This window comes from Humulus lupulus, chromosome 6, assembly GCF_963169125.1.
Source record: "Humulus lupulus chromosome 6, drHumLupu1.1, whole genome shotgun sequence".
Classification (NCBI taxonomy): Eukaryota; Viridiplantae; Streptophyta; class Magnoliopsida; order Rosales; family Cannabaceae; genus Humulus; species Humulus lupulus.
The window spans coordinates 101,088,758-101,105,111 of NC_084798.1; the positions used below are offsets into that span (position 1 = coordinate 101,088,758).

Sequence of the window (16,354 nt, forward strand, 5' to 3'; positions counted from 1 at the left end):
GTTAGCTCATTATGTTATTTTCCAACATTTTTCCAGGTGTGGCTTTAGCTGTTGAGCAACTTGTGGAGCACGGACTCAGTAGCAATGCAATAATGGTTTAGAGTTTTCATATGGCTGCCTTAAATTTAAAGTATTCATACGTGTAATAATTTCTACTAATAAGTTTATATAAAAGTTTTAAATTTTTCTGTATTTCTTCGTATCATTTTATTTAATTCTTTTGGTCAAGTGCCTTACATACTTGTAAACCCTAGAATTACGAGTATGTGGCAGACGTACCCTACCTTAGGGACGTTACAATGGGCCCCACAACTTTTATGTTTTTGGATTTATAAAATTGTATCTGAATCACCTACCAATCAGAGCCTTATGTATCACAATTATTTAGTATTTCATTACTAATTAAATTATTGTTATAATATTAAATATGATGAATTTTATATAAATTAAAAAAGAAAACGTAACATATGTAATTAGGTATACGTAATTAACAAATGATTTGAGCTTAGGCTTGCATAAATAACACATACCTCAATTTACTCATTTTCTCCATTCAAATTTCCTATGACAGCTTTACCCTTGAGTTCAGTGTAGTACAAATGCGACTTGGACACCATGCCCATATAAAGCTGAGCATGAATAAACTTGTACAATTAATGATTCTATTCAATGAAATTGTAATGGTCGAAGCTCGTAATGAGGTTTAGTACCCTTAATAGCATGGCTTGAGGGCACGTAATCATCATTGTCAATTATATTATTATAATAAAACATGCTTCATTATGGGTACGAAATTGGTTTTGAAGACCCACTTTTGAGGTTTTCCATAAAGATTTAATGCTTATCATAATAGATGATAATTTGTAAGTCAGTCTAAATCCTGAGTTATCATGAACTCATGTTTGTGTGTATCAGTTCTTTTGATTCATTCGTTAATGTAGCGTCCCAAAACCACTATCATAGAATTTAGTGCTTTGATTAGCGTGTTGGGAGGACACATAGGGTAATTATGTGTTAATTAAGTAATTTATGTGATTGTACGATTGAGTATGCACGATTATGTGTGTGTAAATGTGTTTAAGGACCCACTTTTGTTATAACAAGGTATTTTCATAATTTGGACTCGTTCAGGGTGTAACTGTAATTTTTATGTGTTATGTGATTTGGACCACACTATTATGTGGATATTCGTTATATTCGGTATGAGTCGATCCTTTCGAGCAATTTAGCAGAAAAGTCACAACGAGAATAAATACAATGGATGGGGTTAGGCAAGCAGTATTTTGGTAATTTCACATATTTTTGGAATTATTGCTAAACATAAATATTTTTGGGGAAAATATTTTTGTTTGGAAGATTGGTGGATTAATTTCATGAAGTATAGGTATAATTTGATGTTTAGTGGGAATTAGAGGCAAATGACTAAAATACCCTTGAGAGTTGTTTAAGGATTTCTTTTGCTAGATGGCAAAAGAGTTGGAATTAGACAAATTTAACTAAGTGGCTAGGCAGCAGGGGTTCACATTTAATTTATGCAAACCATTATTTCTCACTATCTTGTTTTTTCAACTTGCTCTAAGGAAATGTACTTGAATTGGAAGGGAAATTCTTGGAATTTTGAGGCTATCTTTGAGGATTTGAGCTACAAAGGGAGAGATTAGGAGTTGTTAAAGCCATATCCAACTAGGGAATTCTGGAAATTTTAAGGTAAGTTGTGGTTTTCTGTTCTTCATTTTGCTTGGTTGTTCTTGAGAAGGTTTTTGGGAATTTTTAGGTATATTTTTCAAAATTGATGAGTCTGGTATGTTTAAGGGAATTGGGTAGGTATAGAATCTGTTTAGAAGTTTATTTGAGGCACGAAATTGGATTGGAATCTGTAAATGGAGGACATACTACATTTATTGATTATATCATTGGACTACAAGAGAAAACTCTCTAAATATAATTATATAAATACTTATAATGCAATTCCATATTTATAGTGAAGTAATCATGGAATTAATAAATAAGATTATTGAATCAAACAGTTTAGTTAATAATTTGGTTTATTGGAGCTTCGTATTATAGGTCAATAGTTCTCAGGTCGCCATTGTCCTACACTGTCAATGGTAAGGATGTCACCAGGAAGGTTTATAGAGAGAATGACTAAATTGCAAAGAAATTAATTTTTCAGGGAAATAAATTAATTATGTGATAATTATGTCCAATTCATTAATTGTGAATTAATTAACTATATATTTTTTATTTCAAAAAATTTTATGTTAAAATAAATATTAATCATGTTTGGCTTAATATATGGGACAGTTTAATTATTATCTTCTTATTTCTCTTGAAATTCACTCAACACACAAACCTAAGGATAAAATTAAATATTATAAAAGGTAGGCACTTCCATTCCTTGTTTTTCATAAGTTCATTGGATTTGGTGGGGAAAGAATTAGGGGTTTTGTGTTCAATTTCATAAATTGGGAATTCTAGCCTATATAGGTGGGTGACATTGAGTTACAAGCATGATTTACGTTGTTGTGAAACCTTAAATTTGATTTCCATCCATGAATTTGTGATTGAATTTTCTGATTTAAGGGAAAACGAGTGTACAACCCTAAATTTTGAAGTTAAAAAGGTGTGGGTGTGTAATTGGAGGTGTTATTAAGGTTGTCTCAAGAAGCTATTTTTCGGTATCAAGTTAAATTGAACGGGGTTTCTGAGATCCGATTTGGGGACCCATTTCGGTGCTCGATGGACGAATCCATTAGCCTCGGTCAGTGGAATTAAAAGTTCCTAGAGTTAGGGTTTAAGTCTTGAACCCATAATTGGAATGTAGTCATAATGACCATATAATGAATGTTGTGACTATGGTTTCCGAGAGGCTCGGGAGGGCGGCGCACGCGAGGTCCTTTCGCTTCTACCACGAAACTGAGGTATGAAAACATAGATATGCACATAGAGTACGCCGGCTAAGGGAAAAAGGAAGATAAATGTAACATGAGTTGGATAACTTGGGGGCCAGGTATGCATGTTTGGCCTATTCGACCCGTGGTGTCGAGTTATCTGATGGAGTTAGGGTGAAAAGTTCAATTTTGTTGAGGACCCACACTGAAGGACTGATCCGAATTTTAAAAAAAAATTATAGGGGTTGGTTTGTTTGACGATAATCACAAGTATCGACATACTATCCACGTATAACTGCATTAATTCTTTGGACGTCAGAGACACTTAGAAGCCTTTATGGAGAAGGAACGGGCGATCAACCTATAAAAAATTTATCCCGTATATGTAAGAGCAACTGAATAAATTTGATTATGTTCGTATGCCTAAGTGAAAAGAACATGTAGCCACTAAAGACACTTATACGAAAGTGATTTTAAGCGGGCATCATTTTATTTACCATGTCTTCAATTAAAATATATTATTAAATTATTGTAATATTATAAAAGATTTGTATGGTATGTTTACAATTTTTTTTTTGAGAAATTATATCTTCACATTTACTTTGAAATACAATTAAAAATGTTGAAAATGTCACAACAACTTGCATTTTTAATTTCTAAGATAGTTACTATTTAAAAATTTAATAAATAGGAAAATTGTTTATTAAATAATTTCTAACACCCTAATTTATAATATTTTCCTTTGAGTATTGTGGAATGTGGTATTTTTGAAAGAACTGAATAAAAAACTAACCTCTCCACAAAACATGATTGACCCATTCAAAATAAATCAAGCCCATTTAACTAAAAATGGAGTACATATTTTACACGTTGTGACATTAGAAAATCAAACTTGGTGCCAAAAAAATATATTTGAATCACTGAAACTGGGATTCACGATATCTTGTGTCTGTTAGTATCCAACCCGGTCCACATAGTAGTCATGATTAGCCTATTGTGTAATTGGGGAGGTCACTATTCAATTTCTCTATCCAGATACCATATCTTCATTTGATTAACTTATATGTAAACCCTAACCACTTACATATTCCCTATCAAAAACCTAACTGCTTCCCATTTCGAAAAAAATAAGGTTCAAAGGTTTGGCTAGCCACCTCCCATCAACGACGCAGGACACATCTGATGTATCTCATGAGTTGTCTTCACTGAGAAGGGCCGACCATCCTCGTAAAAACAAGAATACTCCCAATCGAAAAACAGACTGTAACGCCCTACTTCCTTAGATCTGTTACTAAGTGAGTTTAAAACGTGCAATTAACTCACTAATTGAGGTTTTAGGTTAAAAGTGTGGCTAAACTGTAATAAAAGTCATATAATTTGAAAATGTAGTCATTCATTGGAATTATAAAGCGTTACACATTTGGGATCCCAAAATACGGTTTAGAAATATTTACAACCCAAAAATATGATTAAAGTCGACTAAACGACAAAATTTAGATTAATACATAACATCTTCCAAAAATACCCCTGGCCATGGCAGCCAAGCAGGCCGAACATGTACACGTCGCTTCACGCTCTACGTACTCATGGTTGGTCAACCTTTCCCTTGCCCTTACCTGCATCATAGAGCACCCGTGAGCCGAACCCCAGCAAGAAAACTCAACACAAACAATCAACATATGCATAACTATCAATCAACATATAACAAGCACTACAAGAAAAAACAGTATTCATAACACTTAAAAACTGCTAACCGGGACTATTGATAACACTTCTGAAAATGCTAACATAGCCCCTGTTATTAAAAGTCCAGTGTTTTCTATAACAGTATTTGAATGTTATGTTCGGTGTTATCTTAAACAATTCAATAACACATTTTTAGGTGCTATAATATTCAAATAATAACATTTAGATAGAGTTTTTAGTTATAAATTTGAAGTTTAATCTTATACTTTTTTCATAACACTTTTCAACTGTTACATTTGATTATTTTGATAACATTTTTAGTTTGTTATATTATATAAACCATAACGATTTTTTACGCTTATAATATGTTTTTAAATCATAACATATAGTAATAAAATTTTAAATTTTATTTTGATAAGTATACTTGTATGGTTTTTTTTTTAATTAAAAGATTTTCATTATTGTATTTTGATAAAAAAAAATTCAAAATTAATCATAAAATGTAATTCTCAATAGATTGATAAACCATAAGTATTACATTAAACAATAACTAATTCAAACCATGAATGTGTCTACTTCATGAGATCTTAGTTCTAACTTAAGTTTGAAAGCATAACATAATAAAGTTTTATAATCTTGAACAATTTTGACTTCAAAAATGAAAAATAGAAACATTACAAGATACACAAAAGTAAACGAAACTTGCTCCATCCTTCAATTCATCATCCTTTGTGCACTTGTCTTTGTTGTGGGTCCATTTGCTTAGCTACAACAAAATTTAAATAATTAATGCTTCAACTTAAAGTTATAGTAAACTAAAAGAGTACATAAAAAAACCTAATTACCTAATTATAACTTTATCAGCTGGCCATGCAATTATACTACCTATAGGATCTTCTATAGTAGACATAACTGTTGAAGGCCTCCACAGAAATGCATCATTCTTTCTCACAAGATCTATCCCCACTTTCATAGCACTAGGCCCAAGAGGAACATGGTGAACCTCATCCCTTGGGTCACTTGAAATAAAATAACCTTCTGCAACAATTTCTCCAGATCCAATCCAATCTAATATTTTGCATTTGGAGCCATTGATTTTAATGCAGATATTAGTGAAATAACAACTATAATTGATACTACAACTCAAACTAATCCATACCTCTATAGGTGTTTGGCTAGAGTCAGAAAGTTTTAATGACAAACGTATGCCCCCAATCCCATCATAATAGAGAGGTACCTGCCAAGAAAGAGATGAGGTTAACCATACAATCTACAACACAAAAATTATTGGTGCTCACAGATTCATAAGTAAATTCACGACATAAAAAAATAAGCCTATAAACAGAACCAATACAGGGGAATATTTATCCCCAAGAGATTAAAATGGCCATGGCACTCACATGACTTCAACAATAGTTGGGTATTTTTAGTTAATAAAATATAAAATATTAAATAGATCTTAATAAATACCTAAACTATAGCCACTATAAAAAAAAAATAAACTTCATTCACACAAACCAAAAGAAACACAACTAATTGGGCTTCACTCAAAGACACATAGATATTGAATAAAACATTTCACAAATCCAAATTTTTAGACAATCAACCCGAGCTCTGATTTAATTTTTTTAATAATTGTCTACTCAAACTACTATTCACTAATCTCATAAAACTGTATTGCATTATTATTATTATTTGAAAAACAGAGAAGAAGATAAGACAATGTTAGCAGCATATACATATGTATGTATACGGTTTAGTATTGTTATTATTATTTGAAACTCTTGTTTTAGTGTGTACAAAATATATTTAAAAAGAAAGTCACTGCCCCTATATATGTGCACAGCAAGCAGGAAAATCAGAAAATAAAAAAAACATAAATATATATTATTACATATATGGTGTATTCATATATCCACTTGATATCTTTTTTATAATTTTGTGTAGTGATGAATGTTGATAATGCTATAGTTTGTGCTAATATAACTAGTTTTACTCAGGGTTGTACTGCAACAGTGCTTCTGGTATGGACTGATGGTGCTGAAAATTTCTTTGCACAATGTGCAAATGTGGGGGACTCAGCATGTGTTATGAAGTACGTATCATGTTATTTTTGTCTTCCTTAAATATATCTCTGTAAAATTAAAATATCATGAACCAACCCAACCAGCAATGAAATTCAAATAAATCACAAACTCAGAATAAACTTAAGCAATTGATGAAACACATTAACGCACACATGATCATGACAATGAACTTATGATGTTTTAATACAGTTTAGTAACTACTTTCACGTATCATGTTATTTTTGTCTTCCTTAAATATATCTCTGTAAAATTGTAATTGTTTAATACTTATTAGATGTGGTCCAAATATAATTATAGAAGTACCTGCATTGTAATTTATACCAGCAGCATGATAATTTATACTGAATATGTTTAATTGTAGCAGTGCCAATGGGAAACCGATTAAGATGACGGAGGACCATAGAGTAGTTAGTCATACTGAAAAACTGAGAATGGAAGAAAGAGGAGAGCCACTGAGAAATGGGGAAACACGATTATGCGGTACTTAAACTTCATTTTTTTGTTTTTGGACTACCATAATCTTAAATAAAGAAGTAGTCACTTTTTGCCTCTTCTTCAGGCTTGAATCTTGCTCGGATGCTTGGAGACAAGTTTCTTAAAGAGCAAGATGCTCAGTTCAGTTCATAACCATTTTATATATTGGTTCTAGTCTTTGTACTATTAGAAGGGATAATGGTTTTTGTACACAGTTATAGACAGACAGTTTCCTTCATGTTTATGTTTCTGGATCATAATTTTGATTCTATTTTCTAATATAAATTTCTAATTCTATTGTGACTATCAGTTTTTCTCTTTCTTTCCTTTGTGCCTAAATATAGTGAGGCTTGGACTCTACTTTGACTCTCAGATGATTCTCTTCTATGGATGAATATTCTGCTGAACTATAAAGGTGTGATTTAGTTTGGTTTTAGTATTTTAGCAGCTGACTATATAAGGTGTGATGCAACTGTAGTGGTCAAGATGTATATGAATTATAATGGGCTTCTTTTTATTAAATCCATAATAGTCTACTTATATGCATTGCAAATAACATATGCCCATGCATCAGAGCAATTACACTTGATAATTGAAATGATCTATTGCAACATCTAGGAACTACTATATAGGAAAAGTTTAAGCTGCTACATGTTGCAGTATCTGGTTATTCTAAAAATTACTAATACTATCTGTAGGAATTGGTTCGGTCAGCTATGCTGACCTGTTCATTTCAGTCACTAACAACTTAACTGTTTTACTCTTCTTAGTAATGTTAGTTAAGTATAATTGTCTATAAATAGACATTACATTGTACATGTTATTTTTAATGACAATTTACATTGTATTAGCTCTGTAATCTTGTAAACAAATTGATATAGAAGGCTTTCAAGATTGTAATGTGGATTGATATTCAGCAATAAAGAAAGTGGCTATTTCATTCAAATTCTCTTCTTCTTCTCACCTCTGTTTTTTAATTTTCTCTGTCTAAAGTTCTATAAGATTATTCTTAAGCTATTTGATCAATTGTATTTGATTAAGGATTCACAACACTATCAGCAGAGATTTTATTGGAAAAACAAACTAGAATACCATAAAAAGTTTAGTTTCCTGGGGTACAAACAGAACATAAAACTACCATGTGAAAATGACTTGTCTTGACCAGGGGAAAACTACAATAAAAAACTTCAGTTATTTGTATACTTTTTATATAGAAGAAATATATTTATTATGAGAATCTCTCTAATCTTTCTATTTAGTTATATAAATATTATATTCTTAATAAAAAAATTTTGATATAGTATTAATGTTTGTTTGTTTTGCATAATTTAATTGGGAATCGTATGAGTTATGATGATTTTTGTATATAAAGCTCGATCTTGACTCTGTTTTTGTTTTTGTTTTGTGGTGTCAGATATCTATCTGAGCTGCTTTCGGAGCGTCTCAAGCTCAGTCCATTCGTGGTTGTGCTTCCATATTGCTACAGGTTATTAAACCAGGGTGAGTTTGGGTTCTACAACAACATAGTTTTTAAGTTTGCCATTGTTACCCCACTTTTCCCATAAAGTTAAGGGAAATTCTGATTTTTGGGATACTTTTTAATCTTCTGTGCTCATGGGGTTTCGATAAGAGTTAATAACATGTAAATATTGGAGCCATTGTATCTTAATGGTGTGTAAAAATAAGTTAGTGTTAAAAGCATTACTGAGTGACTTTTCTCTTGGACATAAATGCACAGGTTCTTGTAAACTCAATTTTGTATTCTATTCTTTCTTTTCTTTAGGAATATTCTGTTGTATTTCTGTTGGCCAGAAATGATCAAATTAGTAACTACTAAGTTAGCTAATTGGTGTCAGCACAGCAAAGTCAAGACACTTTGCTGCTACATTTTTCATGTTTAAAAGTTTGAAATTATTGTTTTTTCCATTGGAAGTTCAATGAAGTGGCAAAGCAACTATTTCTTTCTTTTCACTGAAAACAACAGCGTCAGATGTTTTCTCCCCATAATGGCTATCATTCTTGTAGAGTAAAGAGGGGAAATCTATCTAATGTTAAAAGGGGAAGTTTGCCTAAAAAATATGCATATTAAAGGTGTTATTATGTTTTTCATTGAGGTTTCAGAATTTTGTTGTCTATATCATGTGAGTTACAATACATCTTGAGAGGAGTAGTATAATTTTTTTGGGGTTATTACTAATTACATGTTGCCTAGAACCTGTATCATATTCCAATAGAGTTTTTTTTTTTTTTTTCCTTTTCTCATAAATAGTTCTTTTGTTAATGGGATGTTACTCTTTCTTTTGTATTTGGTTTTTGATGTATATATTCAAACTAAAAAAATTTATGTACTGGCCTTGCACTAAAAAATGTTTTACATTTTATTACCCAAGTTTTTGAATTGCAAGAAGCTATTTTTATAATTATTCTAATACATTTCCCCACATGGGTTTGGATTCTACTTTCAAATTTCTGTGAGTTTTTGAAGTTTATTAGATATACATCAAATAACTAACAAAAAATCAGAAAACATTTCAGCCATATTTATTAACCAACCATCAATCATTATCAATTCAAAATATTCAAACAACACATAAGTTTTCTTCCTTATCTCGCCGCAGCACACAAATTTCTCAGAACCTACTTCACTAAGACACACAAGTTCTCAACCTTCCGTTATCACCGCAGCACACAATAATAATAATCTCAGGACCTACTTCACTATGAATGAATATCTAAGATATTCAAACTCCTCTAACATTTGCAAAATATTTTAACAAAAATAAAAGAGAACATACCTCTTGCAAACTGCTGCAAATAAAGTTCCTTCCAATTTGAAATCCAATGAAGCTACTAAAATGAAAGCAAAATTACATACCAATTAATAAACTATCAACATCATTCGACCTTTAATTAGGATTCATCATTAAAAAAAATTACAACTCTTACAACTAAGAAACTATCCAAACCCACTATAGAGTCCTTGGAAACTAGAGCTCACAAAATAAAAAGAACAATAAAACTCTTAAATACAACGACAAGAGGCAGCAAAAGCAGCAGTAAAACTAAATTGAGAAATAAATAAATAGAAACAGCCATTTACTTCTCACAAGTGAATGAAAACATGGGTGGAAGAAGAAAGTAAAATAAGACTCACGTTTCCAAGTCCTCTAATATCGCAGCTGCACCTTTATACATCTGCACATAAGAAAGTAAAATAAGAGTATAACAAGCAACATACCATGAACCCAACAATAAATAGCATAAGATAGTAGAGACAGATTGATAACACTCACTGTTGACCCACAGTCACCATCACCTGCTCTACTGTCCCACTCATTCAAACTATCCACAATCTTGATTACTGCATTTGCAGCTGCTTCAATAGCCACCTCAAGAATCTGACCTTCTTCACTCAGTTGAAGCGGCCGACCTAATGACTAATAAAACAAGCAAACAAATATAGAAATTCAGGCTATGATCTTGTAGCAAAAGTTATCAGGGATAGCAGTAATCTTATATATAAGAAAAGACTAGTCATTATGCTTGATGGAAGAACGAACAATGTACAGAAGATTTTAATGTTAGAAAGGTGGCCAGATTAAAACTAATACAACCCTTCTAATTTATGATACATAAGGAAAACAAACACCAACGCAAATCCCTAGCAAAGAATGCAAAAATTACATTATTAATTGAGGCCATCAGAACTCCAGTTGTAACATGGTAATAGTTGACATCCATTGAAATTCATAAAAGTTTGACAGTTAGTGACATTCAAAAGGCAAAGATAAGTGATGAGCATGGACCATATCAAATTAAAGGTTCAAGTTTATTTGTCTATTTTGAATTATGATAATATGGAACGTAGCTTCTACAATTCAAACTATGGTGCCAAATTATTTAAAGAACCTCATGTATCGGCCACTTAAAAAAAAATCTGCATTAACAAAATTGGTCTTTTCCTAATTCAAATCCCAAGTTATTGTACCACCTGTTTATTATTATTATTGTTGTTGAATGAACATACCTCATCACTCTTTGTAGAACGAGATGGAGGGACTGGAACAGGAATCTTGGGTGGTGGATGACTACCTGCAAGGACAGCTACAATGAGAACATTTTTCTTATGTTTTATCGATAAGCTATTTCTTACTTTCTTTCTAAATCCAGACCTGCCATATCAAGAGAAGTCATAAATGATCCTGTATACACTCTATCAACCGCCAGTCCATGCTCCAGTTGCAACTTTGGTACTGCTTTTCCAGAAGCAATCATCAGTTCCATCACAGGAGTGGCACCTAAACTACAATGAATAAGCATTTATTTTATAATTCATTCAAATGAGGATGCATCATAGTAATTTAATAGCCATCTCTACATTCATACGTATTTTAGCCTCACAATTTGATTCTGATAAAAAAAAATACACACATACAAGTCGCACACACATTTATAAGTTTATATAGATGAAAATAAATTAGCATAATCTACCCGTTAATCATTAGGACAACTCTGTTTCCTCTCGTAATCGGAACATAGTTGGTCTCCTGCAAACAACAATATTTGGACAATGTGAGATTGGATATCTTGTAAGATGAAATTCAAAAAAATTTCACTATAAGCTCAGCAATGCCTAATATCTAAAGGGAGTGAGAGACTTGAGCAAAAAAAAAATAAAGGGAGTGCAAGAAAAAATTATAATTTTTTTTAATATCAGGGGGATACTTTTAGAAGAGAGCTGGGAATGGGAAAAAAAATAGAGGGTGTAACATTACCCACCATAAATTTTTTTTGCTATTTTTCTAAATAACAAAGCTAAATATGTTAGTAGAATATAGAGAATGGAACACAGGAACTGAAACAAATATGGAATTGAATCCAAAATATGTTGCAGATTCATGTGTCTTTCAATTTCCATTTACCATTACTAAAAAGGCTACCAAACTAACACCCCCTGTAATCTTAGCATCTCCCCTTCCCTCCAAAACCTTTTAAGAAATCAAATACCAAACCCACCTTCTCAACATCAATTTTTATAGCAAGTTTCTTGCCATTATTCTATAATCACCTGACACTTCATTATCCATTAATGTCCATCCAAAGTTTGTGTTGTCTCCCAATATATAGGCTCCAGACTCTTACTGCTGATGCAGCTAGGTAATCTACTGGACAACAATTTGGCTAAAAGATTGTAATGACTAGCGACAAGACCAATTAACTGATCTTAAGTCACCAATGGTACAAGATTTCATTTTTTTTCAAAATAAAGGCAAATGAATGTTCATTGGCAACTCCATTTTTTTCAATACAGTATACATAAACTTTAATAAAATAGAAAGAAGATAAGAGGTACAAGGATCAGAGGACAGTGACTCCATCACAAATGGAAAAGATAAAAATATATGTATGTATACATATCTCAAAACAATCAATCCATCAAAATATCAGAAAAAACTCTAAAAACTTTCTCAGCATGCAATAACAATGAAACCTAAATTGAACCTTATCCCATAGAATTACCTCATCGGACTACTTATAGAAGATGACATATACAACAGGGTACAACTTCTGGGTAGCACAAAATTTTAATATTTTCTAAAAAAAATTCCTGCATATTTGCTAATTACTTAGAAAGGACTCTCCCTAAAGCATTGTGCCTTACCGATGATAGTATCTGATTCAAAACATGAGAAACAACTACATCAACTGGTTGAAGGTCAGCCACAGCAGCACCAGGTTCTCCATGCTGTAACAGAAATAAAGAACTCAGCTATAAGAATAAAACTATGGAAAATGTGACAAACCAATAAAAGCTGCTAGAGAGTGATAATTTTAAATATCCAGTTTATGTTCATTACATTTAAATAAATAAATAAATAAAACTCATCTATCTTCAAGTCTCTCAGCAGATAGATTAAATTTTAAGTTATTTTATACAAAAACCAGAAACAAGAAAATATTAACCGTGCTAAGCTACAATGATGGAAATTACTAATGTAAGCACTATAAGGTGTATAAACATACAATTCCAAGACCCAGTTCCATCTTTCCTGGGCCCAAACGATCTAATGTAACTAGACTAGGCAGTGTGCAAACAGATAGTGCAACACCCATTGTTCCAACCATTTCAGATGCCCGTTTGGCCTCTACAGCAACAAGAGCAAGTGAAAGCCCAGCAGCAGCTGCAGCCCCAGCAACCTAGTTTTCACAATAAAAGAATACATAACTATAAGTAGATAAGGTCATTGCCTACTTAGTGAAAAAGGAATTTAATAATTGAACTACATGCTTATGCCCTGATCAGGATCTACATGCATCATAGAATCTTTTAAGTCTTTATAATTGAAGAAACTAAATATAGGCCTTTTGAGCAGGAATCACCCAACCCACCCAGTCTACCAGTTTTCTATTCTATTCTCATTACCATTACCATTCCACCACTACAACTAAATGACACCTTAATGGCTTCACTTATGAAAGGAAGCAGCTTTCTTGTAGGTCTTCCTCAATATTGCATTTCATTTTTCAATAAAATTTCTATACAAAAAAATGGTTGAATATTCTACTGATCATTAAGTAACTAGGAATTCAGTTCCCAAATTCCAAATGTCAAAAAGCTTTAGGAATTGTGCAAATCCTTTTCCCATGACTCACTCTTTGAATTTTGATCAATTGCATTTCACTGGGAAAGTATTACAAACTAATGTTCAAACTTTTTTCTTTTCTAGGGAAAGCAAGCGAGAGGGTATAGAGTGGCATACATAAACATGAATGTGCATGCCATCAAAATCCTACATAATGCAAAGAAGTGAGAGACAAAACCTTGTGAACAATAATCATCCCAGCCAAACCCCTTCGACCAGCGATGCCTCTAGGTGGAGGTAATGCACAATCATCTCCAACAATCACAATCTGAAAGGTTTAATATACAGTTCCACGATAGTGTTACAACCTTCTAATAAAAACGACAGTACACTATATTATTTTACTAAAACAACCAAGAGATGAGAAATTAATAATAAAAACATACCTCAATGTTATAAAGAAATAAAGTAACTTACAGTGAAAAAGATGCTTAGCGAGAGTTTCATGGGGCATAAAATCGGCCACCAGCAACCTCTCATCTCCTTCGCAGCAACACCCAATCAGATTGGCTAATCGCTCACTTCTGAGACTCCCAACTGACCTAGCTTCTTAAATAAAACATATGAGATGATTGAGAAAAAGAAACCCTTTACCACGCCACCTCACATGAGCCCAGAAAAATGGCACGACAGATGACCCCAATGTAAGACAACACCTGTGAACACAGACTCCTCACCCACGGTGAGCAGGAACCCAAGGGCCACAAATTGGAGGGCAGAGGGATGAATCATATGGTATCGTTCCTTAAAAAAGATGTAAGCCGAGGAGAGAAATGAACCTGAGATAGTGGGCATGAGGCAAAGATAGATCTTTGGAAGGCGTGACTTTGTGAGGCCTGACTTCTTGAGGCAGAGAAAGAACTCGTGAGGCAGAGAAGCTCCACTCTGGAGTGTGACTTCGTGAGGCGGAGAAAGAGCTCCACTCTGGAGCGAGTCTTCGTGAGGCAGAGATGAGTTGAGAAGACTTCGTGAGGCGGAGAGACGAGACGAGAGAGAGACTTCGTGAGGCGGAGAGGGCGGAGAGACGAGAGAGAGACTTCGTGAGGGCAGAGAGGGCGGAGTGAGTCTTCGTGAGTGAGAGATGGAGGCTGAGAGAAATCTTTCGGGTAACTTAGATTTAGGGAATTTGGCAGATGAGACTAACAAAAAAAATTCATTTTGGCACCTGAGTTTTATTCATATGGCGCCAAAATATGTCTTCCGTGTGTTTTTAATCCCCCACCAATAATAGCACTTCTAAATATATGCTATTCTTTAATGTAATATATACTAAATATTGTTGTAGTGAAGGCAGCCAACAGGCTAAACACATAGCAGTCATGCCGTCCCAGGTGCTTTACCAGGCCCTGGGTTCGCGGTTCACACTGTGAGGATGACTCAAGCATCTGAGAAGGGTCTCACCCTAGTGGCTTTCACTCCGCATGCTCAACGCTGCTCCCGGCCCTTGCCGTACTCGACCTTGCACTCCACGTGCTTAACGCCGTTCTTGGCCCCTTGCCATACTCGGCTTCCTGTCGTTCTCGGCCTTCGTCGTTCGTTCATAAATATGCAATACATAGCATATAATCAACAAATACAAACATAAACAATAGGGCTACGCCCTGCAACACAATCACATAGGGTTGTGCCCTGCAATACAAACTATAGGGCCACGCCCTGCTCTACGGTTACAACAGTTTTCTTACCTGTGTCCCAACCTTCCCGAGCACTGATATCCTAAGCGCAGCCCCCTTGTCCGAGCAACACAATCACATAGGGTTGTGCCCTGCAATACAAACTATAGGGCCACACCCTGCTCTATGGGTACAATAGTTTTCTTACCTGTGTCCCAACCTTCCCGAGCACTGATATCCTGAGCACAGTCCCCTTGTCTAACCTAGTCACAACGTATCAACAACATCCATCCATCAAGCTCTAATCCATTAAATAACTTTGGGATATAGTTCTAGCCTCCTGGTGCTTGGATTCCACCAATCCGGATGATAAAATCCATCCCGAGCCTTAACTTTTGGATTCTCGAGCCAAAACCCTTCTCAGGGTCCAAAAACCCCCCTAAGAGCCACGGCCCCATGGCCTTGTGCTACGACCCGCCTCAACTAGAGGCTCAGCCTCCCCAAATCTCAAACACGCGACGTAGCCCAACCAAAGGGGCGCCGCGGCCCTGCCTTCTTCCTGGCCCCCCATCTGTTCTAGAGGGCCGCGACTCACCAAGAACAGAGTCGCGACCCAACCCCTTCGAACCCAGAAAAATCCCTTATTCTAGCAACCAAAACTCAGCCAATTAACTCAAAATCAATCCAACAATACAATTTAACTATCACAATAGTTCTAGAATGGCCCTAGCAACAAAACCCAACAAAAAACTAGCTTAAAACCTCATCAAATCCCCAATTCAATCTTTAACTCCAACGACCCAAGAACACTAAAACTCAGCCAAGAACTACAGAATTTAATGGCTAACATCATAATTCAAAGCTTACCTCAATCTCTGTTTGAGTTCACAAGCTGATACTGAGCTAATCTTCAAGTCTACAGCTCCAATTCCTTGTTTTAGGTTCAAAGTTTTTTTTCC

At 34.1% G+C, this 16,354-nt stretch overlaps 2 protein-coding genes across 3 annotated transcripts; one reads left to right on the forward strand and one right to left on the reverse strand.

Moving 5' to 3' along the window:
• Nucleotides 1-5,066: 5,066 nt before the first annotated feature.
• Nucleotides 5,067-14,954, reverse strand: LOC133782395 (putative 3,4-dihydroxy-2-butanone kinase). The gene is made up of 14 exons (XM_062221691.1): nucleotides 14,562-14,954; nucleotides 14,200-14,438; nucleotides 13,961-14,050; nucleotides 13,163-13,336; nucleotides 12,801-12,884; nucleotides 11,630-11,685; nucleotides 11,311-11,441; nucleotides 11,166-11,230; nucleotides 10,432-10,575; nucleotides 10,293-10,333; nucleotides 9,934-9,988; nucleotides 5,737-5,814; nucleotides 5,423-5,645; nucleotides 5,067-5,343 (listed from the first exon to the last, which is right to left on the reverse strand). Exons 2-13 carry the CDS (start codon nucleotides 14,260-14,262, stop codon nucleotides 5,547-5,549), a joined length of 1,080 nt encoding a protein of 359 aa, XP_062077675.1. The 5' UTR covers nucleotides 14,263-14,438; nucleotides 14,562-14,954; the 3' UTR covers nucleotides 5,067-5,343; nucleotides 5,423-5,546.
• LOC133782397 (protein phosphatase 2C 70-like) lies at nucleotides 5,822-7,229 on the forward strand. 2 transcript variants are annotated; one of them, XM_062221692.1, is made up of 2 exons: nucleotides 5,822-6,672; nucleotides 7,026-7,229. In XM_062221692.1, exons 1-2 carry the CDS (start codon nucleotides 6,527-6,529, stop codon nucleotides 7,150-7,152), a joined length of 273 nt encoding a protein of 90 aa, XP_062077676.1. In that variant the 5' UTR covers nucleotides 5,822-6,526; the 3' UTR covers nucleotides 7,153-7,229. The 2 variants fall into 2 exon arrangements, with proteins under 2 accessions (XP_062077676.1, XP_062077677.1); XM_062221693.1 differs by having other exon boundaries at nucleotides 7,029-7,221.
• Nucleotides 14,955-16,354: the final 1,400 nt, after the last annotated feature.

Bases quoted from the DNA above. Each gene is read 5' to 3' on its own strand.
- LOC133782397 (XM_062221692.1), top strand. From the start codon at position 6,527: ATGAATGTTGATAATGCTATAGTTTGTGCTAATATAACTAGTTTTACT. The intron at 6,673-7,025 runs GTACGTATCATG...GTTTAATTGTAG, and splicing joins GACTCAGCATGTGTTATGAA to CAGTGCCAATGGGAAACCGA.
- LOC133782395 (XM_062221691.1), bottom strand. From the start codon at position 14,262: ATGAGAGGTTGCTGGTGGCCGATTTTATGCCCCATGAAACTCTCGCTA. The intron at 10,334-10,431 runs GTGAGTGTTATC...TCTTATGTGCAG, and splicing joins ATGGTGACTGTGGGTCAACA to ATGTATAAAGGTGCAGCTGC. The intron at 5,815-9,933 runs GTATGTTCTCTT...CTTTCTTGGCAG, and splicing joins TTTGCAGCAGTTTGCAAGAG to GTACCTCTCTATTATGATGG.